The sequence below is a fragment of the Stenella coeruleoalba genome, assembly GCF_951394435.1.
Source record: "Stenella coeruleoalba genome assembly, chromosome: 5".
Taxonomy (NCBI): domain Eukaryota; kingdom Metazoa; phylum Chordata; class Mammalia; order Artiodactyla; family Delphinidae; genus Stenella; species Stenella coeruleoalba.
Window position 1 is genome coordinate 99,264,254 of NC_137150.1, and position 25,759 is coordinate 99,290,012.

The 25,759-nt window shown below is 36.2% G+C and overlaps 1 protein-coding gene across 3 annotated transcripts in view; it reads right to left on the minus strand.

Annotated features, from left to right (window-relative positions):
• EPHA6 (EPH receptor A6) overlaps positions 1–25,759 on the minus strand; it is a gene marked incomplete at its 3' end in the record, with an annotated part of 858,431 nt that overhangs the window by 100,863 nt on the left and 731,809 nt on the right. For all 3 annotated transcript variants that reach the window (XM_079923297.1, XM_079923296.1, XM_079923295.1), the window contains one exon: positions 21,309–21,518. In XM_079923297.1, coding sequence (XP_079779423.1) covers positions 21,309–21,518 — 210 coding nt within the window. The remainder of the gene's footprint in view (positions 1–21,308; positions 21,519–25,759) is intronic.

The window sequence follows — 25,759 nt, forward strand, 5'->3', positions numbered from 1 at the left end:
CTGTTTTTAGTTCAAGGAAAGACAACAACTCATTGCCTCTGATCTCAGACATAGGGGATTTTTATGAGTTGAATTGTGTCTCCCCAAAATTCCTATGCAGTTTTAACCCCAGTACTTCAGAATATGAACTTACATGGAAATAGGGTTGTTGCAGATGTACTTAGTTAAGATGAGGTCATACAGGACTAAGGTGAACCCCTAATTCAGTACAGCTGGTGTCCATATAAAAAAGAGGAAATTTGGACACAGAGACATGCACACAAGGAGAATGCCACATAAACATGAAGGCAGAGATAGGGATAATTCTTCTATAGGCCAAGGAACATCGAAGACTGCCAGAAAATCACCAGAAGCTAGGAGAGAGGCATGAAACAGATTCTCTCTCAGCCCTCAGAAGGAACCAACCCTATAGAGTCCCTGATCTCAGACTTCCAGCTTCCAGAACTGTGAAACAATAAATTATGTTGTTCAAGCCACCCAGTTTGAGGTACTTTGTTATGGCAGCCCTAGCTAACTAATACAGGGATAGAAATTACAATGGAGACACAATCTCTATCCTCAAAGTGCCTAAAAACAGCTGTTCTCATAGAAAAACTTACAGAGAAGCCCACTGGCAGAGTTTTGTCACTTAAATGGTAAATGTCAGGAGCCTTGAAACAGAAGTAGGCAAAAGGGAAAACATATATTACCCAGGGCTGAATTTTGATGAGGCTGAAGATGAAGGGGATAGATGATTCAAAGCATGAATGTGCATTCTTGAAATAGGTGACCATGAGGTCAGTGTTGGGAAGATAAGTGAGGGAAAACCATGGGGAAAAGTGTGTTGATGAGCACACTTTTCTATTTCAAGAATAGAAAAAGTGGAGTCAGTAAGAGAAGTGGAAGATTAGGTGGTTATAGAATTTTGTTTTTAAGGACTTCTCTTTTAGCTCTAAATTTGGGTAGATGCACCCTCTTTGAAGGACAAATGTGAGGACGCTGGATCTTTTTAACATTTTTAACATGACAATATATATCTTAATATTAATGAAAAGCATGGAGCATTACCTTGTCAATCTTTCCAAAAATTCTTTAACAATATTATAAAATATTTCAGACACATAAAATGTCACATAAAAACTAATACAATGATCACTCATATATCCACCACTTGGCTTTAAAAATATGGTATTGCTGATACAGATGAAGCCCCAGGGGTTCCTCTTCCAGATCTCATTTATTGCCCTGACTACCATACCCTATGTCTCCTATTCTGAACTTGCTGTTTATCATTTTCATGCATTTCTTTTTATATTCCTCCTACAGTGTTATCCACGTTAGAGACCAGTGCTGGAGTCTTTATACCTCGGCCTCTCCCAGTGCCAGTTATTGGTCCAAGGCTGTACCTGGTGGGATGTAAATCCCAAGTTGCTTCCCAGGCCTTTTTGCTTGCAGGCAAAGTAGATGCCAGCAGTCTCTAGGGCAGTCTTCTGATAAAGCCCCAGGTGCTGACTGTTGGAGTATATATATGTAACTGAGCAGGACCCTATGGAGCCTTCCTGGGCCAGACTGCCCCCATGTCCTCTGCCTGCCTCTTGTTTGTAGAAAAACTTTAGCCTCCCAGGCCTTCCCTGAGTTCCAAAGAATACATTTAATCAGAGAAGTGAGAAAATGCAGAAACAAAGGAAAACTGTCAAGCAAGACAAAATAATAATGGTTTAGCCATTAAACAAAGTTAAGGACTTTTAGCCCCTCCTCAAGGACTACAGATAATACTCTGAGCCATATCCCTTGAGCTTTTTTGCTGAAACCACCACCAGGTGGAAGAAGTTAACTCCATGCTGACCACAAGCACAAAGACCCCAGAAGGGTTGGTCCCAAAAGGTTGATAATATTGACTCCTGATTACCTTACCACCAACCAATCAGAAGAATGTCCAGGAGCTGATCATGCACCTCACAATACTCTCCCTCACCCTGTCTTTGAAAACCTTTCTCTAAAAGCCGTCAGAGGGTCTGGGTGTTTTTGAGCATTAGCTGCCTGCACTCCTTGTTTGGCACCTGCAATAAACACTGCATTTTGCTTCACTACCACCTGGTATCAGTATATCGGCTTTATTGTACACAGGTGAATGGACCCAAGTTCAGTTCGGTAACAAATGCATATTAGGAGCCTGTATACTTAACAATAGTAAAGGGAAATAAGAAATATAGGAAGCACACTGTCAATGTCTGCTACCTCCCCCATAACGTGGATACACCATACTTAATCTTGGTGGATATTTAATTCAAGTGAATATTTATTCTAATTTTTAAGAGTACATGCTAAGAGTACCATAAAAAATAGGTATCTTTAAGCATTCCCTAAAGATTTTCTTTATTTTTCAATTTAAGAAATAAGTCTCCCATAAAGTCCTGCTCTATGAGAAGGAAGCAGGGGTGGAAGGGAACACTGTTTATTCAGGACTGTCAGAGATGAAATGATCTGGGAAATGAGCTAGAACTCCTTTTCACAGAGGGTAACTTGTTTTGATGCCTTAGGTCTGGATGCTGCAGGTGAGGGCTCCTTGCTGAGATTGGGGGCAGGGCCTGTGTCCTGGCCTCCTGAGATACCCTCATGAAAGAAGAATCTTCCATTTCTCAGGGCACTTTCAAATCCTTTAAACTTCCAGTTTATACCTTGCTTAATCCTTGGTTATTTTACTTAATGTTTTAAAACATGTTTCACCTTTACTTTTTTTCTTCCCTGTTTAATTAATATTTAATTTTTTTAAGTTTTTTTTTTTTTTTCTTTTAAGTGGGAATCAGGAGATATTTGCAAAAGGGGACAGGCTGATTGCCTAAGCCCAATGCAAAAGAAGCTTGAATCTGTTCTTTCTTCCTCATCTCCCTCCTCTTCCCACTCCCTTAGCTCTTAAATTTTGAGAGACTAAAGAGATCTCTGTTTCCTATTTGAGTTCTTGTTGGTCTCCAGGACTTAAAAGGAAGACCTGAGGGACAGGATGGCAGCCTGAATCATATATACATAATGCTTTTGACATCTTGATATACACTAAGGGGAATAAGTATAGTTTTCCACCCAAAGAGCAAGTTACTTTTCACAAATTTGCCAAGGAGCAGTCAGAGCAGTGCTGATTTGTCCATGCAGCTCATGAACTATGTATATAGAGACTACAAGGACATCCAGGAGAGGAAATTCAACTGTGTAAATCTCCAACTTGAGCACATTTGTTTAAACCCAAAAGAGAAATTGTGAAAGATGTGATGGGGTAATATTGCTTAAGGAGGACCCCGTAAATGAAGGTAAACCTCGTTACAATTTTAATTTTAGGATTCTTTTACTTAAGTATTAAAATTTCCCCTTTAATGGCCTGGTTTAAGGATAAACAACTAACATACAACAACCACCACAGAAAAAACAAACTGATTTTTCAGGGGAAAATTTAACACATCTCCCAGTTTTCAGCTCTTTAGGACTTGATTAGTGTAATAAACTGAATGTTTGTGTCCCTCCAAAAATCATATATTGAAGCTCTAAACCACCCCTCCCATGTGATGGTATTCAGAAGTGGGGGCTTAGGGAGGTTACTAGGTTTGGATGAGGTCATAAGGGTGGGGCCCCCATGATGGGATTAGTGTCCTGAAAGGAAGCAAAGAGCTCTCTGTCTTTTCATAATGTAAGGACACAGTGAGACAGTGGTTCTCTGCAAGCCAGAAAGAGAGCTCTCACTGGGGAACTGAATAAGCCAGAAACTTGATGTTGGACTTTCAGCCTTCAGAACTGGAGGAAATAAATTCCTATTGTTTAAGCCACCCACTGTATAGTATTTTGTTATGGCAGCCCAACTTGACTAGCAGAGTTAGGCTGAGAAAATGTCTAATAGGCATTTTAGTTTGGATGTCTGAGAACCTGATTATATACTTAAAAACTAGAATTTGCAGCTTGAAAATCAAAGTTTTATAAACTATAAAATGTCTCAGTAATAGTTCCTCATCCCTCATAAGCTCCAGTGTTCTATAAAGTTTCTTTAGTGTTTGAAGCCAGTGGAGGAGCTCTTGAACTATGTTAATATCTTTCTTAAGATGAACATGGGGGCTTGAGACACCTCCGTGTAAGGTGACCGACATTAGGGAGCTCAGTCTTTACAATTCTTTTTGCTCTGAACTTCTTTTGATAATGTTGTACCAAAAAAACCTTTATCAATATTTCACATTTATATGAAACAATGCAGTGCATAGTATGAGGACTCAGAAAGACTGGCAGTGCTATGGCACTACACAAAGAGATGTTATTTCTGGATTTACAAAGATGATAGGGAACTAGTATTTTCCACTTTATTATTGGAAGTAACTCATCTTAGAAATGCAGTGAAAAAGGCTGCACCTGAAGTGAACTATGAGCAAGTGTATTGATAGAAATGACAAGATATAGAAAGGAGTCATTGAAAACTGGAAAAAGAATTCAGATTAGACCAAAATAGACTATTGTCATAGATACTTTTTATGAATTTTTCCTAAGAAGAAATTGGAATTTAATATTAGAATGTTATTTTCTTGTATGTTGAGTAGACCTATGGTTAATGTAATATCTGGTAAAATGTATTTTGTTTTATTTTTATAACATAGGTTCAGGGTATTTTAAGTAATCCTTTTGTCATCCCCACAAATCCAGAACTGAAGAATACTCTCCAGATATTGTCATTTATTGATATCTTTACTGGCAGAGTCTCTGTGACTATGACAGCTAAGATTCTGGGCCAGTACAGACAAAATCAGGCAAGAAGTACACCTTACAAAATGCTGTTTTAATGGGGCATATTTCTGTCACATTGTGCCACATTCATATTTCATTTTTGTTTTCCTTACTCTTGTTTGTTTATTTCTTGAAAATTGTGACATACATCCCTTATCCTCTCTTTTATATTCTAGGCAATTGTTCTAGGCAAGCTATATTCAAGCTACATACAGTGAAGGACAAGGGACTTTACAGTCTGGTCACAATACCTTTCAAATCACAAAGTTCAGACTCATCTGTACTGCACTTCCTGCCAATGTGAATGGCAAGATGGTTACAATTTAGACAGCAGAGGGACATGAGGAGTTTTACAAAAGTTTTATTAGAAATGTGACCCAGATTAACCTCAAAAATTCAAAGTAGAAAACCAGTAAAAATGAATATATAGTGATATTTTAAAAAAATCAAGAGGGGCTTCCCTGGTGGCGCAGTGGTTGAGAATCTGCCTGCCAATGCAGGGGACATGGGTTCGAGCCCTGGTCTGGGAAGATCCCACATGCCACGGAGCAACTAGGCCTGTGAGCCACAACTACTGAGCCTGCGCGTCTGGAGCCTGTGCTCCACAACAAGAGAGGCCGCGATAGTGAGAGCCCCGCGCACCGCGATGAAGAGTGGACCCTGCTTGCCATAACTAGAGAAAGCCCTCGCACAGAAACGAAGAGCCAACATAGCCATAAATAATAAATAAATAAAAATTTTTTAAAAAATCAAGAGAACAGGGCTTCCCTGGTGGCGCAGTGGTTGAGAGTCCGCCTGCCGATGCAAGGGACACGGGTTCGTGCCCTGGTCTGGGAGGATCCCACATGCCGCGGAGTGGCTGGGCCCATGAGCCATGGCCGCTGAGCCTGTGCGTCCGGAGCCTGTGCTCCACAGTGGGAGAGGCCACAACAGTGAGAGGCCCGTGTACCGCAAAAAAAAAAAAAAAAAAAAAAAATCAAGAGAACAGTGCAAAATACCAAAGGAAGTATAATGAATATTATATCTTAAGATTGTTATTATAACCCTCTTTCTGTCCATGTTTTATAAGTTTTCAAGTAGGAATTAAGGGGACTTCCCTGGCGGTCCAGTGGTTAAGACTCTGTGCTTCCACCTCAGGGTGTTTGATCCCTAGTCGGGGAACTAAGATTCCACGTGCCTCACTGTGCGGCCAAAAAAAAAAAAAAAAAAAAAACAAAGTGGGGAAAAAAAAAAGAGTAGGAATTTAAAAAGTATATTTAGCCAGAAATAGAATTCACGATATCAGAGAAAATGTTCTGCTTTTTTCTTGAGACTTCCTTATATTCTCTTGTTTCAGGATGAGGAAAATAACCATTTACAAATAGCTTTCCACATGATCTTACTAGGCGCTAAGTTGGCTTATATTTTTCTGGGCTATTTCTAACACTTGATTAAATTTGCAATAGTGTTGGTAGGATGGGGGAAATTCTTACCTCAACAAATGTGGTCGAAATTCTGTGATTATATAGCCTGTATATAATCTGTGGTAACGCAGGAAAATAATTTAGAATTGTTTTATTCAAAATTATTTTATATAATTACCACACTCATATCCAAAATAAATTTGGGAAAACATATCCATAAAATAGGTAGCATTTATTTTTCAAAACAGTGCCTGAGTTGCTATTATTATTTCAGGTAATTTTCCTGATACTACAGAAAATCCACTGGAGTAGTTTATATTTCAATATTCTTTTCTGGTTTAACCCTGTCTTCATTAACTATGGTTTATCAGGTTGCTAGTTTCATTTATCTACCCTTTTCCCCCTTACATGTATCAATTATATATAAGCTACTGTGCTCAAATCTGTACAATCTTTCATTGCCTTAAATCTTCTAAGATTGCCCTCTTGCCCTTCGAGACATCTTCAAGGTCTCTTAAACGTTCTCAAAACTATGAGTTTCATTTATATGCAAGAAAACTTAGCATTGGCATTTAAAAATGTCAATGAAAAGTCTGCATGTTTTATTTTCCTTTCTACTAAGTTTCTCTTTACTTCTTTGTCTTCCACCTGATTTATTTTAAACATGCTGCTTTCACTTACTTTAACAATTCCTTTTTCTGACTTTTCATTTGATCTTTTCACTGGGATTATTTTTCCACTTATACCTTAAATTTTATAGATAAAAACACTGACTAAATCATTTTAAAGTCCAGTATTGGAATCTCAATATGAATGTGGGTAACTTCTCAGTTAAATATTAGAAGTCAGTTTTCTCTGATCCTTCCTCCCTTCTTATGGGTAGATAGTTCAGAGTTACTAAGCTTTAGTAAACAACACAAAAGTAAAATCCTTGTAAATCGAGGCTTATTAAAATGTACATCTAATATCTCAGACAATACTAAACTAAGAAAAACAAAGTCACTCTTCCTTGATTTCCAGAAACCTTTTCAAATGTCCTGTGTCCTATTCATTCACCACAAGGGGGCATATGTGTACAAGTGTATCATGACCCTTTGGCAGCATCATTTTATGATGATTACGTGCAAGTATTATTTTGTTTTGTTTTATCATGCTTTTATGTCTTTTTTTCCCTAGTATGTGTACTATTTATAAACTGTTCCTAAGACGACTGTATTTTCTAATGTTGAGTGTGTAGAATGAATTTCACTTTAAAACCAGAAGATATATTCTACGTTAAAACTCTAGAAACTGCAACTCCAGCAGTTTCTACTATTTCCCATAAGCCGCATAGCACAGGGAGATCCACTTGGTGCTTTGTGACCACCTAGAGGGGGGGATAGGGAGGGTGGGAGGGAGGGAGACGCAAGAGGGAAGAGATATGGGAACATATGTATATGTATAACTGACTCACTTTGTTATAAAGCAGAAACTAACACACCATTGTAAAGCAATTATACTCCAATAAAGATGTTAAAAAAAAAAGACATATTGGAGTTCAAGCAAAATCTAATCATGTCCAAGTACCCTGAAACCCCATCAACTTTAGAGATATTAAACATTCAATGGCATAATCTGAAATACACATAATTGTTTTAAGACTCTGAGATAAAATTCAGCACCTGGGGCAACTACATGACTTTGCTGAGGAGAGTTATTCATGTTTTGGCCACAGGTTATAGTTATATCATTGTTTAAAGTATTTTCATAAAATTTTACAGGCCTTCCATAAGTGCCCAGAGAGGGGCATACATTTCCACATCAGTCAATATTGGAGAAAAATGACCATCACAGATAAAGAGAAGAAACTGCATGAAGGTATAGCAAAGTGGCGACTAGTGAGGCCATCAAAACAAAGGTAACAACAGAATAAAAAATTAACATCAGGACTAACAATTTCACTCTTCATTATTAAGCATGTTTTACACTGAAAACTATCTTCTAAGAGAAACTGAAAACAAAATTTGGGCTACATGGAATATATATTCAAAGAATAAGGTCTCGGGGCTTCCCTGGTGGTGCAATGGTTGAGAGTCTGCCTGCCGATGCAGGGGACACGGGTTCGTGCCCCGGTCTGGGAAGATCCCACATGCTGCAGAGTGGCTGGGCCCGTGAGCCATGGCCTGCGCGTCCGGAGCCTGTGCTCCGCAATGGGAGAGGCCACAGCAGTGAGAGGCCCGCGTACCGCAAAAAAAAAAAAAAAGAATAAGGTCTCTTAGTGTGACCATAACAAATCTAACTTCCCCTCGTCCATGCCACTCACCTTCCCTCCTCTCCCAACCCCTTTCCCACTATATTGACAAATCTTTTACCTGCTTGTGACTTTTGTCTTACTTAATGATGTGTAAGGCTGGGGGAGGAAATAATTGGATATGTGTCTTGATTATATTAGGGCAGTTAAGCGAGATAGGACTTTTAGATAACCAGTTTCACAATCACCTGGGTGTTTATTAAAAACCCAGATTTCCGGATCATACCTTGCTACTCCTCCCACAGACCTGCTGAATGAAAATGACTCTCTGGGGCTGGGAATTGGGAATCTGCATTTTAAATAAGTGCCTTAGGTGATTTTTATGCTGTTCATCTTAATAGAGGCTATAATCAATACTTTAGCTTATTATATTGTTGGTTGTTATAATATTTCTGTAGATAGTAGCCAGTATTATCAAGTCTATTCAAGATGTGGTTATAAACTCCAAGTTTATAACACACTGTTTTTTCTACCATATTATGTCTATAGTGTTTTCTTCATTACGTAATGATTCCACATACATATTAGCCTATTGTAATGCCCTGATTATAAAATCCTATTGAGGGTGGGGTGTATATGAGGGTATAATAGCTTACCACTTGCCTTTGTTAGTTATTACTTTCTACGAATAATACAACTTGGTTCTATCGAATTTACATGCTGTGGAGCAACTAAGCCTGTGCGCCACAACTACTGAGCCTGCATGCCACAACTACTGAAGCCCGCTTGCCTAGAGCCCGTGCTCCGCAACAAGAGAAGCCACCACAGTGAGAAGCCCACGCACCGCAATGAAGAGTAGCCCCCGCTCACCGCAACTAGAGAAAGCCCCCGCGCAGTAACGAAGACCCAACGCAGCCAAAAATAAATAAATTAATTAATTAAAAAAAATCTCTGAGCCCTCAAAAAAATATATGTTATAAACACTTAAATTTAAAATGTTGGGGCTTCCCTGGTGGCTCAGTGGTTGCGAGTCTGCGTGCCAATGCCAGGGACACGGGTTTGAGCCCTGGTCAGGGAGGATTCCACATGCCATGGAGCAACTAGGCCCGTGCATCACAACTACTGAGCCAGGGCACCTAGAGCCTGTGCTCCACAAGAGAAGCCACCGCAATGAGAAGCCCGTGCACCGCAACGAAGAGTAGCCCCTGCTCGCCGCAACTAGAGAGGGCCCACATGCAGCAACGGAGACCCAACGCAGCCAAAAATTTAAAAAGAAGTTGTCTTCCCTTAAAGAGATTTTACTTTTATAGTATATATGAAAAACAAAATTTTTTACCACTAAAAAGAACAAGGTAATGATTCAGTTTCTATAAAAAAACCAGAATTAAGGATCAGAATGTGTTAGGACCTAAATTATTCAATAAACATTATCTTTATGTATAATTCATTTAGCAGCTGCCTGTTTATGACACATATTATACACTGATTAAGAGCATGGTTAAACAACTGAATAATGTGTATGCTTCATATGATAACACTCCGTTCTTACTGCAAGTTTAAAGAAGCAGAACTAGGTATAGTGAAACTCTGTGTGTTTATGCTAATTAGAATAGGTCATGATCTGAATATAAGCTAGTATTTATGGATCATGAATGCATTCAGAACTGTTCCTTGCAGAGGGAGAGGTCCAAGGGAAAGTTTAAGAAAGTTATTTGCGGTCTCCTTTTCAGTGGCCTGTAGTGAACCATGGCTGTAAATGTTTGCTGTATGAAAACCTGATTGGTGTAGCTAGCATAAACCAACAAAGGGACAGCCAGGTGAGAAAACAGAGAAAATGGGGAAAAAGTATTTATTTCTTAACAAGGATGCTGATAAATTTTTGAATGTTTGAAATTCAATTTTGTATCTTTTAAAAGTATACTTCAGAATTCGATAGCACTTTCTCTAGCTTTTGATCTCCTAATGATTGTTTATAGGCTTGGAAAAGCTGATGATTGTGGGGCTTAATGGTAGGCCCTAGGGTGACAATGAGGGATAGGTATTGAATTTGAAACTGTGGAAGAATCTGAGGTTTCATGGAATATTGCCCAGAATTCCATTTAAAAAAATCAGTAATGGTAATGTTCATTTCCTTAATCTCTTCATCTTTCATTTAAAAATAAATGTTACCCAGTGAAATGACCTCCATCTTTTTGATTAGAAAAGTCACATGAAAACAATCAAACAAACATGTTGTTTATTCACCAACTAATACCAGGGAGAAAAATTTTTAAATATACTGATCAGAAAGCTATCTTGGAACTCTGCCAGGAGGTATTTCTCTATTTCTATAACATATGTTGTTTTCTTTCTCTTAGCATGAAGTAAAATATTCATTGCAGAATACTTTAAAAAGTTCAATAAACAAAAGAACAAGAAACATTTTGAGATATGTGTGTATTTGTAATATATACCACCAAAGACTAAGAGATCATTCTCCTTATTTCTCAATCTTCAAAGACTTTCAACTACTGCTATTCATTATCTTCCGCATGGGTCTCAGAGGTGAGAAACAGAAGGAAGTTTGCATAGGACAGGACAGAATTTACATTGGGAAGTACTGGAGAAGGAGGAAGATTCAGTTGTGGAACAGATACTTTCCTTTAACAATGTCATTATAGCAATAGTTAATTGACATTGTTCCTAACGTAATAGCCATGTGACTTGAGCACATCACTTAATTTCTTTGGGCCTCAATTTCCTTACTTGTTAAAAAATATATAAATATATAAATACATACTCACATACGTTGGCAGAGCTATTGACACAAGATATCTCAAGTATCTTCACCATTCTTTATGTTTTCTATTACCAGCTTACACAAAGCTACCATCATTTCTTGTCTAGGATGAGGCAAATGAATCTTTTGTTCTCTCTTTTGCCCTCTACAATTCATTCCCAACATATCAGGCAGAGTGAGCTCTTAAAAAACACAAATTCTGTTATGTCCTCAACTGCTTAAAGTTTTCCAATGGCTTCATTTCATAGTTAGTCTACTCCTTTCCATGACCTTTGAGTTTATACAGAATCTGGCCTCTCAGTCCTAGTTTCCTACCACTTTCCCTGATCTCTCAGTGTGTCAACCATCTTGGCCTTATTCCTACTTCTAAAATGTGCCAAGCTTGTTCCCTAAGGTTTAGGATCTATATTTGTTTTCCTTCACCTCAGAACATCTGGCTTCAGATCTTTTCTTGGCTGGTACCTTTACAATTTTCAGGTCTCATTTCAAATGACACCTCATTAAAGACGTATTTTCTAGCCATGCTTCCAAGGTAGCTACTCAATTTTATTTTTTATGTTTTTATTATATATCCAGCATCTATCACTATCTAAGACTGAGATTCCTCTTTCTCTCTTTTTAAATTTTGTTTATTATCATTATTCCCACCATACTCAAGGCTGTAAGCTCCAAAAGAAAAGCTTATTCATTGGAATATCTCCAGTCCTCAGAACAGTATCTGGCACAAAATAGGCACTCAACACACATGTTGTATAAAATCTCAGACTGTAATTACACATGATTATTTAATGCCTGTCTTCTCCCCAGACCTTAAGTACTTTAATCTCCAATTTAGCACCCAATAATATTAAGATATACATGTTAGATGAATAAATTATGATTATTTAATCCTCAAACTAACTGTATATTTACAGTCTGCTTAGATAATTTAGTCAGTTTGTGTGACTGAGGTGATATTTTACTTAAACTCATGTTTTCATTTTCCTATTTACATTACCTATTAATCTGGAGGTTTTCTTATGTGTTGATTACTGTATCAGAATGTCTTCAGATACAAGTCATAGAAGGCCCAATTCTCAGTAGCTTAAGCAAATAAAATATTTAACTAAATTATAAAAAAATAACTGGAGTAAGTAGATTCTGTGTTGACATAGGTGCTTAACAATTTCATCAGAGAACCAGGTTCTTTTGCTCTCCTACTTGGCCATCTTTAGCACTGGGTTTGTCTCCTTAGGCTTGTTGCCTCATGACTGAAAGATGGTTATCACAGCCCCAAGCCTATGTCCTTCCAAAACTATAATCAAGGCAATAAAGAAAAGAAGGGGCCAATTCTACAAAGCTCTCTCAAGAAAGAGAGCTTGGTTACATCTTGATGTAACCAAGATGTGGTTCTTGGTTACATCTTGATGTAGCCAAGATGTGGCTCTTGGTTACATCAAGCCTATTTATAATAGACTTCAACCCCAAAATTTTCCCCACAGTTGCCAATCTCACTTTCCTTTACGTTTAAGTGACCTGTCAAAGAGTAAAATTTAAGTGTCAGAGGAGAATGGTATAAGTATAACAGGCTTATGTATAAATCATGATTTATTTCTTGGACCTGAGTTCATCATAAACATCCAAATAAAGATTTTATTAGCAAGGAAGAGACGACAAGAGAGGCTGGGTAGCCAACTAACAGGGTCTGCCACAAACAGCATAAATAACTGATAACCTTTTTCAATTTATTTACCATTGATGTGAAGCTCTTTACACTGGGAATAAGTAAGTCTTCATAGAGCTTTCATGTGATTTATCCTGTATTTATAATGTTTTCCTTTCCAGTTTTTTATTGTCAGAGGAAAAAAAAAGCATTTTTTCCACATCAGAGATAAAACTAGAAATTAAGCATTAGTAATGACTTCTTTCTTCAGATGGTACCTTTGAAACTCCAGGGCTAAGGTCAGCAGTTTTGTGTACATTGCCTTGTTTTTTCTTTTCTCTGCACAAGCAAGATGGGCCAATGAACACTGTACTTTCTGCTTGCTAAACATCCGCTGATTGATCTTCCCCAGGAAATCAATTTAGTCTGGGTTTATTCTAAAATCACTGGGAGCAGGGAGAGAACCTCTGAATTACACAGCGTTGGATGTTGCAAAAACAAGCAGCACTTGGTATTTCCTGTGGTTCTTGGTTACATCAAGGTGTACGCCAAATATCTTGAGAACTGTGACTGGTCTTTGATTATTCCTCATTGATTAGCACTTACACTAGAAGGATTGGATATATTCAGATGTTTGTAGGTATTAAAATATTATATATTATGTGATTTTTATGAACAATTTGTCTTGGGTCTTATCCATGCTACAGGCATCGACCAAAACATTGGTAGAATGTTTTCAGAGACTTCAAAATAGAATTATCCCGTTTGTGAATACCCTGACCCATTGTCATAATTGCTTCAATGTCTGTAACATTTGCTGCTTTCTACTGTAATTATTTCATCTCCTTATGATACATTGAGGATTGTCTTAGGCTTACTCATTTGGTGGCTTGTGACTAACAGTGACATCAGAGAAAAAAATTAATATAATTTTACTGAAAACAATGTTCTTATAGTTTCAATCACTTTCTTTCTACCATTTTCTTATTTGTGTAATTATCAGCAATTAATTAAGCAGCCACTAAGTAGTATATTAATCTAGGTGCTGAAAGCGTTAAAAAATGTAAAAGATAAATAACCTGCTCTCTAGGGTTTTATAAAAATCTAAAGGGATTCATTACTTTAGGAAAAAAAAAAAAGAAAACTACTCGTAAGTCACCCCAAGCCTTGAGCACTGAACAGAAAGTTTCTTAGTGGTCTCTTGTCTTCAGTAATGTCTTCCCAGGTCTAAGGCCTTAGGGTCCTTTCTTTAAAATGTATATTGGAAAGACACAAGACTTACATCTACAAAGGATTTGCTTTTGTACATGCTTTGCACAAATGACAGATGGGGGTTTTCCCAAAGCATGGCTTGGCTTCTTAATGGTATGTATGACTGAACAGGATGGTCTTCTCTCTAGCTTCAAGGTTTCTGATAGAGCAATCTGCTTTGCACAGTCCTTTTCTACTCTGTGTATGATAATCTTCAAACCCGTTTCCTGTGTTTTACTACCAAGAGCTCTGTAATGATCATAAACCCTTGTTTCCTAAGCTTCAGAGATGAGACCTTTCCAGGAAATCATTCTTTGGATATTATCTGATATTGTTGATTCCCATTTCCATCTTATGCTCAAGACCTGCCATTGTCAATTCACCTAAGTAGTACATTTCAAAGAGGTCTGTGCCCTCTGATAGCACTGTCCCAGAAAATTACCATGAAGCTTTTGGGTCTCTCAGCCTGTGATCCAAGCTGGTATGTATGGTATTTATCTCTTGAACAGTTATTGAATATTCTTGCTTTGCACTCAGAACATGTTCTCTCTGGTTTAGTATAAAGCTTTGTTGCCCTTTCATCTGCATTGTTGTGGATTTGCTTTCTGGCACTTGGGCTCAAAGTGTGGACACACTAATTCCTGAGCGTATAGTTTTTATACATTAGATCATTAGAATATCCTTACAAAAAGTTTATATTGACAAGGATTTATAAAAACTGTCAGATTTTCTGCTCATGAATTAGTCCATCAAACAAACACTTGCTGGTTCAAGGGCACTTTTTTCCCTTTGAATTTAGGAAACCTAATATTGGCACATCGATTTCTTCCTCTTCAGCTAATTATAATAGTCTGTATATTTGACTGATTTTGACTGACTACTATCATAATACCTGTCAGGTGAGAACTGTTTTTGGGAAGAGTCATTTTGTTGTTTTTCCCAAATGGCATAGCTCCTTTCTTAGTGATGAATTCAGTTTATCAAGCCAGGATTTTATTGTTTTTCATTCTTCCAAGGTTTATTTGTTCACCACCTTTTTATTGAAAAAGAAGTTATTTAAATCTTCACATTATAGCTTTCTGATAACATAGCTATTTTTCTCACTTTTTTTCTTTATATTCAGGCTGCTGAATTACATTTGCCTAGAGGAAACTCTCATTTCCTTTTCTCGAATTTGTCATCAAATTCTGTGCAGAAACCTGTCCTTATTTCTATTTATGTTAACGATATGTAGCTTCATGGGGGCTAGTAGTTTTCACGGTCCTCTACCCAAGAGTGCCTTTGTGCCCGAAGCTGTCATATCACTTCATTTTTTTGCTTGGTTAAATCTTAAGGAACAATTGAAGTACAAGTCATTTTTCTGGTTGGCCCTGGTTCACCTCCATAGACTTACTGTAAGATGCACTTTGCCACATGGTGTACCTCAGCACAGTGTCACCTCTGTCATCAATGACTTGATGGACAGAGAATCTTGGGGTAGGATCTCAAAGGATAAAGTTTTATTTTTCAAAATCCAGAAATATCAGAAACATCTCTCAGTACAAGCCCTTTTATTTAGTGCATTGGATACCATATGATTTTAAATGAAAGCATTTAAAAATATTTTACTGCATAACATTTTAAAGGAACTCTTTTAGTTAAGAGACAGAAGTGAGTGAAAATTCTGAGTAGGTTTTATTAGCAGGTTAAGCATGTTCTCCAAGCAAATCTCAACTATTCATGTTAAATTAAAGTACTTAGAGGTAGAATAGTGAATGATCTAAAATAATTTTTATCTCATTTTCATTAAAAATATTTACTCTTAAAACTGGACATGTCTCAAGATTTAAAAATTCACATCAAAAAGTCAAGCCAGGGACTTCCCCGGTGGTCCAGTGGTAAAGAATGTGCCTTACAATGCAGGGGACGCGGGTTCAACACCTGGTCAGGGAACTAAGATCCCACATGCCGTGGGGCAACTAAGCCCACACACCACAACTACTGAGCTCACGTGCCTCAACTAGAGCCCACATGCCACAAACTACAGAGCCCACGGGCTCTGGAGCCCTCGTGCCACAACTAGAGAAGAAAAAACCCACATGCTACAACTAGAGAGAAGCCCACACACTGCAATGAGAGATCCTGCATGCCTCAACGCCTGCTGCAACTAAGACCTGATGCAGCCAAAAAAAAAAAAGTCACGCCAACTTAGAAACACTTGAGTTAAGGGTAAAGGAGGAAGGTGCATGTCTTCTTTGATTGACTCTTCTCACATCTTACATAGAAGAGGGGAGGTTAAGAGTTGGAGCTTGGAGAGGTCTTATGAATGTAAAGTAAATAGAATTAAGATGTTAACAGAACTGTGATTATACGGATTATGTGTTGTCAATAATGAGACTGTACTTCAACTAGGAAAGTACTTGTATGGAAATATCACTATCAAAATAAAAAGCAAACTTTGTCTTCATAACACAAGTGAACACAATTGATTTTAGAATTTTTACAGATATTGTGATAAAATGATTCTTCCATTTTGTTTCGATCTTTAAACTATAAGAAATGGAGCTACTCATTATAGTTAAAAAAAACTCTGAGCAGTAACTGCCATTGTACCATATCTTAAATAAAACTCATCTCTTAAAACAGACAAGTGTGAGCCATAATATATCTTTTAATGTTCTTTTTGGGTAAATAGGACCTCATTTCCATACTTGAGAGCAAAGAGGCTTAATATTTTCAATGTAAGTTTAAGACTTGTTGCTTAGCAATATTCAAATGAGAGAGAGTCCCTCCTCCAGAACTGGATATAAAACAATTGTCCATGTGAATGTGTGTTAGATTCAGTAAAGGAAGAGATTTCTTAGCACTTAAATTATAACCAGATATGAGACCATGTAATCAAATGAGAACAATCCAACTCAGTAAATTTTGTGCAAATTAACTTAGCTACATATCACTAATTGTATATGTATCATTAGGTGTGGTTCATAATCATTCACCAACCTCTCCTCATGAAGTGCCTGGTAGCCTCTTTATAGAATTGGCATGTACAAGCAAGGCCTCTCAGTCCTTGTCTAGATCCTATTTTTGTGCATTTTTTCCCTTCTATCTTTAGCCCACATTTCTTGGCTTTCATGCCTTCACCAGTTCTTGATGTCCCTTTGCAAAGGCTTGATGTATTTTAGTACAGAGCTTACCAGGAGAGTCTGCTACTCCTGTAGTTGCGTTTCAAGCTGCATTGCCCACTCTTGGTGTCTGAACATCTGTTGGTTTTATTATGCGTTACTTGTTCAGTTAGTCTTGGTCCTCTCTCTGTGCAGCCTTTTATCTCTTCTCAAGAATCCCTTTAGTTTTAGTAATTGGCCCTCCAAGGGATAGGGCCTTAAATATGGTAGCTCCATAATAAACTGTATTGAATACATGTTGAAGGAATAGTCTTAAACTTGATGCAGGACATGCAAAAAACACTCTTAAGCTGCAGGAAGAAATACTAGAATTTCTGCTTATTATCAGTTGTAAATCCCATCCTTTTATTTACTTTAGCGTATTTTATAGTGTAGACAATACATTCTCATACATTCCATGGATAGGTCTTCTAACTAGGGGGCTAAAGTCTCAGTAATTGTTGGCAGAGTAATTTCTCTTGTCTCATCTCTTTCTGGTCTGGTCAGTCTGGCTCCAATGGCCATTCTGCTGTGGTAGGCTCCACCTACCACAGGCTGACCAGTTCAGCATGATAGCCAGTACTGGGGTCACAATGGTCACCCCATCTTTCCAGCCTGTCTTTTAACCAGTTCTTACTGCTCTTTGCTGTGATATGTGCTTTCTATATTGGCAAAGTCATCATAATGGAAAATGTTTATTTATTTTGCCCCTGTATTGATTCGGAAAGGGTAGTTTCAATGACTACTTTCTTGAAGTATACAAAAAAAAACCACCTTTATCTATGATGTCTTCCTGTTTTTAAAACCCTTCACAAGCCTCCCTTCCTCCAAATCCTTTGTGATACAGATAAAAACATTTATTAAAAAAATAAGGAAATAGCAATTATACAGCAAGAGAAAGAGTCAAAATCTTTTAAGGTAAAAGGTTTGTTCCAGGAAAGTTGTATACAGATAAAACTTTTAAAAATGAAATCCTACTTTAAAAAATGTATCAAGAGAGCTTGCTATTTATTTTCATTTTAACATTTTTATAAAGCAAAGAATCAATTTCATATAAATGACCATTCTTCTTTATTTTATTTTACAGGGCTTGCTTGAACTGAGGTATATCTTCACTAGGCAGTAGTTTTCTGTCTCATTCCTTTTAACAGGAAATACAAAAAGTACAGTTATATAAAGTCCTAAAATTTTTACACAGAATTTGAACAGAATGACACCGCTCAATCTGGCATTATCTTGATGACTTTGAGACAGAGTACCTGTGACTTTTTGTTATAATTCTGCTTTGTAAGTTAGCCAAGTTATCTTTAATAGGGATTCTCTGTCTTGATTAATAAAACATCACCATTCAACTAGTTTTTCAATCCAGAAATACTAGTGTCATCTTTCAGTCCTTCTTCTTCCTTATAATTCATATCTAGTTAGTTACTGAGTTGTAAATTATACATTCATAACAATTTTCAATTTTCCTCCCTCTTTATTCCAACCACTATTGCCCTAATTAAAGCCATATGACCTTTTTGGTCTATAGCAATAATGCCCTAACTGGTCTTCCTGTTACCAGTCCTCCTGTCCTTCAAGCTTTCCTTCACACTGTTTCAATAATATTTTCTAAAACATGTATGTATTTTATTATTCCTCTATTTAAATCAATCACTGTCTGTCTCTTAATTACTATAGAAAAACCTTCAAATTTCCTGATGCGCCACCCAACTACCATCACAATTATTCCTAAGAAACCTGGCCCCTCCACTGCTTCTCGCCCCCATTCCAAACTGTCCACATTTGTGTAAACATTCCCATTCACTTCCCCAAATTTCTGTGTCTTTTTCTCTTTCTGTTTCCTCTATCTGGATCTTCCCCCCAACTGCCTGCCTAATGAAATCTTTTAATATTTGTTCAACTTATCTTCTTTGTGATGCTTTCTCCAGACCTCTGCTTTTTGGTACTTCCACATTTCTTTTACAGACTTTTGCCACATGATATAATGCACTGAATAGCAAGGAAGCATGAGTCTGTCTACCCTGTCAAAAGGGAAGCTCTTCGAAGGCAAGAGATCTGCTATTTTGAGATTTGAATGTCCATGTTCATTATAAAGTCAATGAATCAGTATATGATATTTTGTACCCCATGATCCTCCGAGCAGTTAGGTATGTCTGAGACTTTTTTTAAAAAAGTACTTGGTTACATTATTTACCATTTACTTGGTACCTCAAATTCAGAGACTTATTTCTTAATCAAGGCATAATCTTGATGAATTGGGAGATTGGGATTGACATACATACACTAATATGTATAAAATGGATAACTAATAAGAACCTGCTGTATAAAAAAATAAATAGAATTCAAAAAACAAAGACATAATCTATAACTTTCAAGAAGCACTTTTCAGAGTGTTAGTATATGGTGACCTAATTTGATGTTTAATTCTGTAGTCAGATTTAAACTAAGACAGCACTGTTCTAGGCCTCTTAGTCCTTACAATCATATAAGAGAGAAGAATATGTCTGGAATCTGGATGTCAAATCTGACAACAAAATTTATACATGCTTCAGGATTTGAGTTACCCTGTCAATTTTATTAGTATCTTAAATTTAGTTATGAACTTCTCATTTTAAAAAGCAGTTAAAATATTATTTAATATGAATTTCAAGTGTATCTATATAGACATACAGCCAAAGAATCTAGTAACTACTCCTAAATATATTGTTCATTATTTCCTATCTTATTTTATCCTTTTAGTAGATCATACTTGTTGCAATTTTACTGAACATTTTGTTTTATAATATTTTTATAATAATTCTAAATACTGTTCTCTAAGGTTGTAAATAATATGCATAGTAGAAAAATCTTACACGCATTGTTCCATAACTTGAAAAGTCGCTTTAAGTTATACATTTACAAAAATAAAAGAGAAGAAAATAAAAGCCTTGAAAAGAAAATAATTATGACATTTTCCAGTTAGAAAATGGATTTGAAAATACTGCTTTTTCTAAAATGAACAATTTATTTTCAGACTTGATAGAATTTTATTTTTATGAAGCTTTTTGATCAAATTAGAAGATCAGTAGATACTTCTACCTTATATATCAGACTCAGATTAATTTATTCTCCTTAGAACTATTTCATTGTTGGAGAAATTAGTGAAAATATCATCAATACATTAATGTAGAGGATTTTTACAAAGCAGACATAGTAAGGGTATAACATGTTTTATTCATAATACTAAACTTGTACCCATTCTAGAGCAGTTAAATACAGTGAGGTTTCAAAAAAAACTCATAGAAAATGAAATAAAAGATAACTAAATAAAAGATTTGCCTCTTTTAAAATAATGTGTAATGTCAGAATAAGAGAAGAGAATAAAAACATCTTGAATAGTTTTACTGACTCATTTTTCATTGAAGCTGAAATGAGTCAATGGTGAGGGTTCTGTTTTAAAAATAACAGACTAGTATAATTTTACAAATTATTAGCTTTTTGACAGCCTGAGACTTAACTCCTTGAAACAATAACCAAAGAGATCAGTGGAATGAATTGGTTCATGAGTTAAGTTGAGATCGAATTATTGACAGATGATAGTTTGGGTCTCAAGTTTTAGCCTTCTACTCCTGCTCACATTTCCCCCAAGTCCCATTCAAAAGAAGGTTGAGAGTATATTTATATATCTCCAGAGAAATCTACATTGTTCATTTTTAAGTATGATCAGACGTTCCATAACATTTGCTATGAGAAAAAAATTTTCATTTCCTAACCACTGGTTCTTTACCATCACTGACTTAATTGATTGCACCATTGGCCTGTACAGAACTCCATTTAAACGAGATAACTATTGAAACATCAAAAATACTCAGGCAAAGGCAGATTTTTTGTGAGGGCAGTAATGACGTGGATCTTAAGCATGATGTTAAAGTCCCCACAGAGTGGAAGAAAGGAAACAATTAACTGTCAATTCTTTTTTAAACCAGGCACTCAGATAAAACAAATACTTCTCAATTAGATAATGATGTTAAATTGGGAAAATGACAAATGAGAGCAGAAAATTAGAAAACAAAACCAGAATTACTCTAATAACATTAAAAATAATAAAAGTAAACAAACTATATTGGAAAAGGATGTATAAACTTACAGTTGTTGTATAAGCAGCTTCTGGATCATCTTCCAGCACTCGGGAGAGACCAAAATCAGAAACTTTGCATACTAAGTTGCTGTTGACCAATATATTCCTAGCTGCTAGATCTCGGTGAACATAACCCATATCAGAAAGGTACTTCATTCCTGATGCAATGCCTCGGAGCATACCAACCAACTGGATGACTGTGAAGTGGCCATCATGTTTCTGAAAGAGAATCACAGTTATTTCCATTGATTTATTTTATTATAGTACGTGTGCACGCATGCATGCATGTGTGCCTGTTTGTGTAGGTGTGTGTGGTGTACTAAGTGAAATTCTTGAATTTATTTTACTGGATCCAATGAATGTAAGTATCAAGTTTGCTGATCATTGACTGTGTTCATAACAAAAGATAAAAATTTGTTGGAGATTTAAAGGAAAGGAAAATCTAGCTTGAAGTGATGAAGGAGGGAAAAGAAAGGCGAGAAGAGAATCCACCAAATTAACGTCCAGAAAAAATGATTTCAAAAACTTTAAGTAACAAAAGGAAACTAAAATCGAGTAAGATAGTAGCAAAGACTTCCAAGAAAAAAGAATTCACTTTCCGTAGTAGTGAGCTCCCAAGGCAGTAAAACCTAGGATGTGATGAAAGCTGTGTGATTGTTGGAAATATGGTGAAAAATGATCAACGAAAAAGAAAAACTGATTGCATAAACGTGTTTAGGAAAGTTGCAGGAGAATGGAAAAAAAAACCCACATGCAAACAGAAAATAACTAGATTTTCCCAATCTTTCCTTATACAGTTGACTCTGAAACAACATGGGTTTGAACTGTGAAGGTCCACTTATACCTGGAGTTTTTTCAATAAATACACAGTTGGCCTTCCTCATCTGTGGGTTCCACCAGCCGGCAGATAGTGTACAGTACTATGTTTACAGTCCTGGGTTGGTTGTATCCGAGGATGCAGAATCCACGGATACACAGGGCTGGCTATGGAACTTGAGCATCTGCATGTTTTTGTATCTGAGGCTGGTCTTGGAACCAATCCCCCGCGGATACCCAGGGAAAACAATATAGAGCAAATATAAAGAAAGGAGTTGGCAATTGACTGAAAACAGGACTATTTTATTATAGTTCCCAGCGGGAAAATTAAAAGAAATATGAATAACAAGCCAAGCACAGCACTGGTATGTAGTAATTAATCCCTTGACTATTTATGCCTCTCACCTTGATTTAAAAAAATATTTTTAACTGAAGTATAATTGATTTACAATATTGTGTTAGCTTCAGGTGTAGAGCATAGTGATTTAGTATTTTTTGCAAATTATACTCCAGTATAGGTTATTGCAAGATGATGGGTATACAGTGTATCCTTATCTATTTTATAAATACTAATCTGTATATATTAATCCCATGCCCTTAATTTGTCCCTCGCCCCTACACTCTCCCCACTGGTAACCACAAATTTGTTTTCTAAATAAAAATAATATTTTTTTAAAAAGTAAAAAAAATCCAGTTGTCATTCATACAAGATGTGTGCACCAACAAGACCAGATACAAATAGTACAACAGTACAAATGTAGAGAAAATGAATATAAAAATAATTTAAGTTTGACAAATAATGCATATTGTTCTACTTAGTTATTTGGAGATTGTTGTCATTAATGGGGTTATTGAGAAACATGAGATTCTCAAGTCGGTTTCACACATCAGGTAACATTTATTTATGAATGATATTAAAAATTAATATCTATTAAGAGACTAGAGGACTATATTACCTTATACAGTGTGATAGAGGCATACATAAGAGTATCTCAAAATTTGCAAAGTTAAAGCAGATTTCATGGATATACGATTTAAAACTATAGAGTAGCTTAAACACAGTGACGATTTGACCCTATCACAGTGACATGGTCTCCTGTACAATGATGATTCATCAGTCAGTTAAATAAATAAACTTATATTGCAAATGGAATAAACTTCATCTTACTTATCAACATACGTCCCCGATAGCTCTCTGATAATATCTCCCAACTCAAGTGCAGAGTAAGGAAAAGAACACTCTCTTAAAAGAAACATTCTACAGCAAGAGTATCCATTTAAGCAGGCTCTTCTGTATAATTAATGTATAAAAGATAACCTAGCAAAGAAAATCTTTGGTGTTATTAGCTCTTTATGTTTCCCATCCATCTTCTTAGACAGTGCACAATTAGATGAAATCTGCCTCTTCTGTCATGTACCCTACCTACCTCTCCTCTATTAGGAATCTCAAAGCCTTTGAAAGCATAAATTCTTTTGGACTAGAAAGGATTACACTAATTTTAAAGAGATGGTTCTTTTACGTATTAGTAAGTGAAGTTATCTGGTATCAACAGTTCTTGTCAAGGCAGAATTTCTGTATAGTAGGAAATGTTAATGGATGATCTGAACACTAAAGAGTGCCTCAGTTTCCTTATCTCTACAATGAGAATAGTATAATCTAACTCAGAATTGTAGTGAGAATCACATACAAAACACATAGCACAGCCCATCATTTATTTTAATAATAGTCATTATTTAATAAAAACTTATAATCATATGTAGTTTTTGTCATTTTAATATTAATCAGAAAATTCTCCACTCACTTTCCTGAAAAATCAGTTGGCAACAGAAACTCTTACATTATAAAGAGAAATAGTTACTTAACACCAGGTTGAAATTTAACTTCCTATCTTGTTCTGAGGGTGGCACAAAGCACCAAGTTATTTCTTTAAAAAAAAAGACTATTTTTTGGAACACTTTTAGGTTCAAAGCAAAATTAAGAGGAAGGTACAGAGATTTCCCTTATATCTTCTGCCCCCCACCACATGCATAGCCTCCCCACACGATTATCAACATCCTTCACTGGAATGGTACATTTGTTACAACTGGTGAATCTGCAATGACAAATCATAATCGCCTGAAGTCCATGGTTTGAACATTAGGATTCATTCTTGGTGTTGTACATTTTTGGGTTTGGACAAATGTATTATAACATGTACTCACCATTACATATCACATACTGTTTATGTATAGTATCGTATATCAATAACATAGTACTTTCACTGCTCTAAAAAGCCTCTGTGTTCCACCTGTTTATCACACCTGCCACCCCCCTCCCCTGGCAACCACTTATTTTTTCATGGTCTCATAGTTCTGTCTTTTCCAGAATGTCATATGGTTGGAAGCAGTATGCAGCCTTTTCAGATTGGCTTCTTTCACTTAGTTATATGCATTTAAGATTCCTCCATGTCTTTTCATGGCTTGAGAGCTCATTATTTTTAGTGGTGAATAATATTCCATTGTCTTTATGTACAGTTTATTTACCCATATACTTACTGAAGGACATCTTGGTTGCTTCAAAGTTTTGGCAATTATAAATAAAGCTGCTGTAAACATCTCTGTTTATAGACTGTTTATAGCAGTTTATATAGCTGCAGGCTTTTATGTGGACATAAGTTTTTGATTCCTTTGGCTAAATACCAAGGAGGGCAATAGCTGGATCGTATGGAAAGAGTATGCTTCGTTTTTGTAAGAAACTGCCTGTCTTCCAACGTGGCTGTACCATTTTGCATTCACACCAGCAATGAAGGAGAGTTCCTGTTGTTCCACATCTTCACCAACATTTGGGGTTGTCAGTGTTACTGATTTTGGCCATTCTGATAAGAGCAAAGTGGTATCTCATTTTAATTTTCATCTCCCTGATGGAGAATCTTCACGTCCTTATTTGCTAACTGTATATCTTCTATTGTGAGGTTTCTGTTAAGGTGTTTGGCCTTTTCTTTTTCTTTCTATTGTCTTTTATTTCCTTTCAGCTTGCTTTTAAAAAAACTGAAGTATGGTTGATTTAAAATATTATATTAGTTTCAGGTATACAATGTAGTAATTCAGTATTTTTATAGATTACACATACAAAGTTGTTATAAATATTGACTATGTTTCCTGTGCTGTACATTATACCCTTGTAACTTATTTATTTTATACCTAGTAGTTTGACCCATTTTTTAATTGGGTTGTTGATTTAATAGTTTTTCCATATTTTGGATAACAGTCTTTTATCAGATGTATCTTTTGAAAATAGTTTCCCCAGTCTGTGGCTCCTCATTCTCTTGACGTTGTCTTTTACAGAATAGAAGTTTGAAGTTTTAATGAAGTCCAGCTTATCTCAATTATTCCTTTCTTGCATTGTGTCTTTGGTGTTGTATCTAAAAAGTCATTGCCATATCCAACGTTGTCTAGGTTTTCTCCTATGTTATCTTCTAGGAGTTTAATGATTTTGTGATTCACATTTAGATTTGTGATTTATTTTGAGTTAATTTTTGTGAAGGGTGTAAGGTTCTCTGTCTAGATTCTTTTTTTTTTTTTGCATGTGGATGTCCAGCTGTTCCAGTGCCATTTGTTGAAAAGACTATTTTTTCTCCATGGTATTACTTTTGCTCCTATGTCAA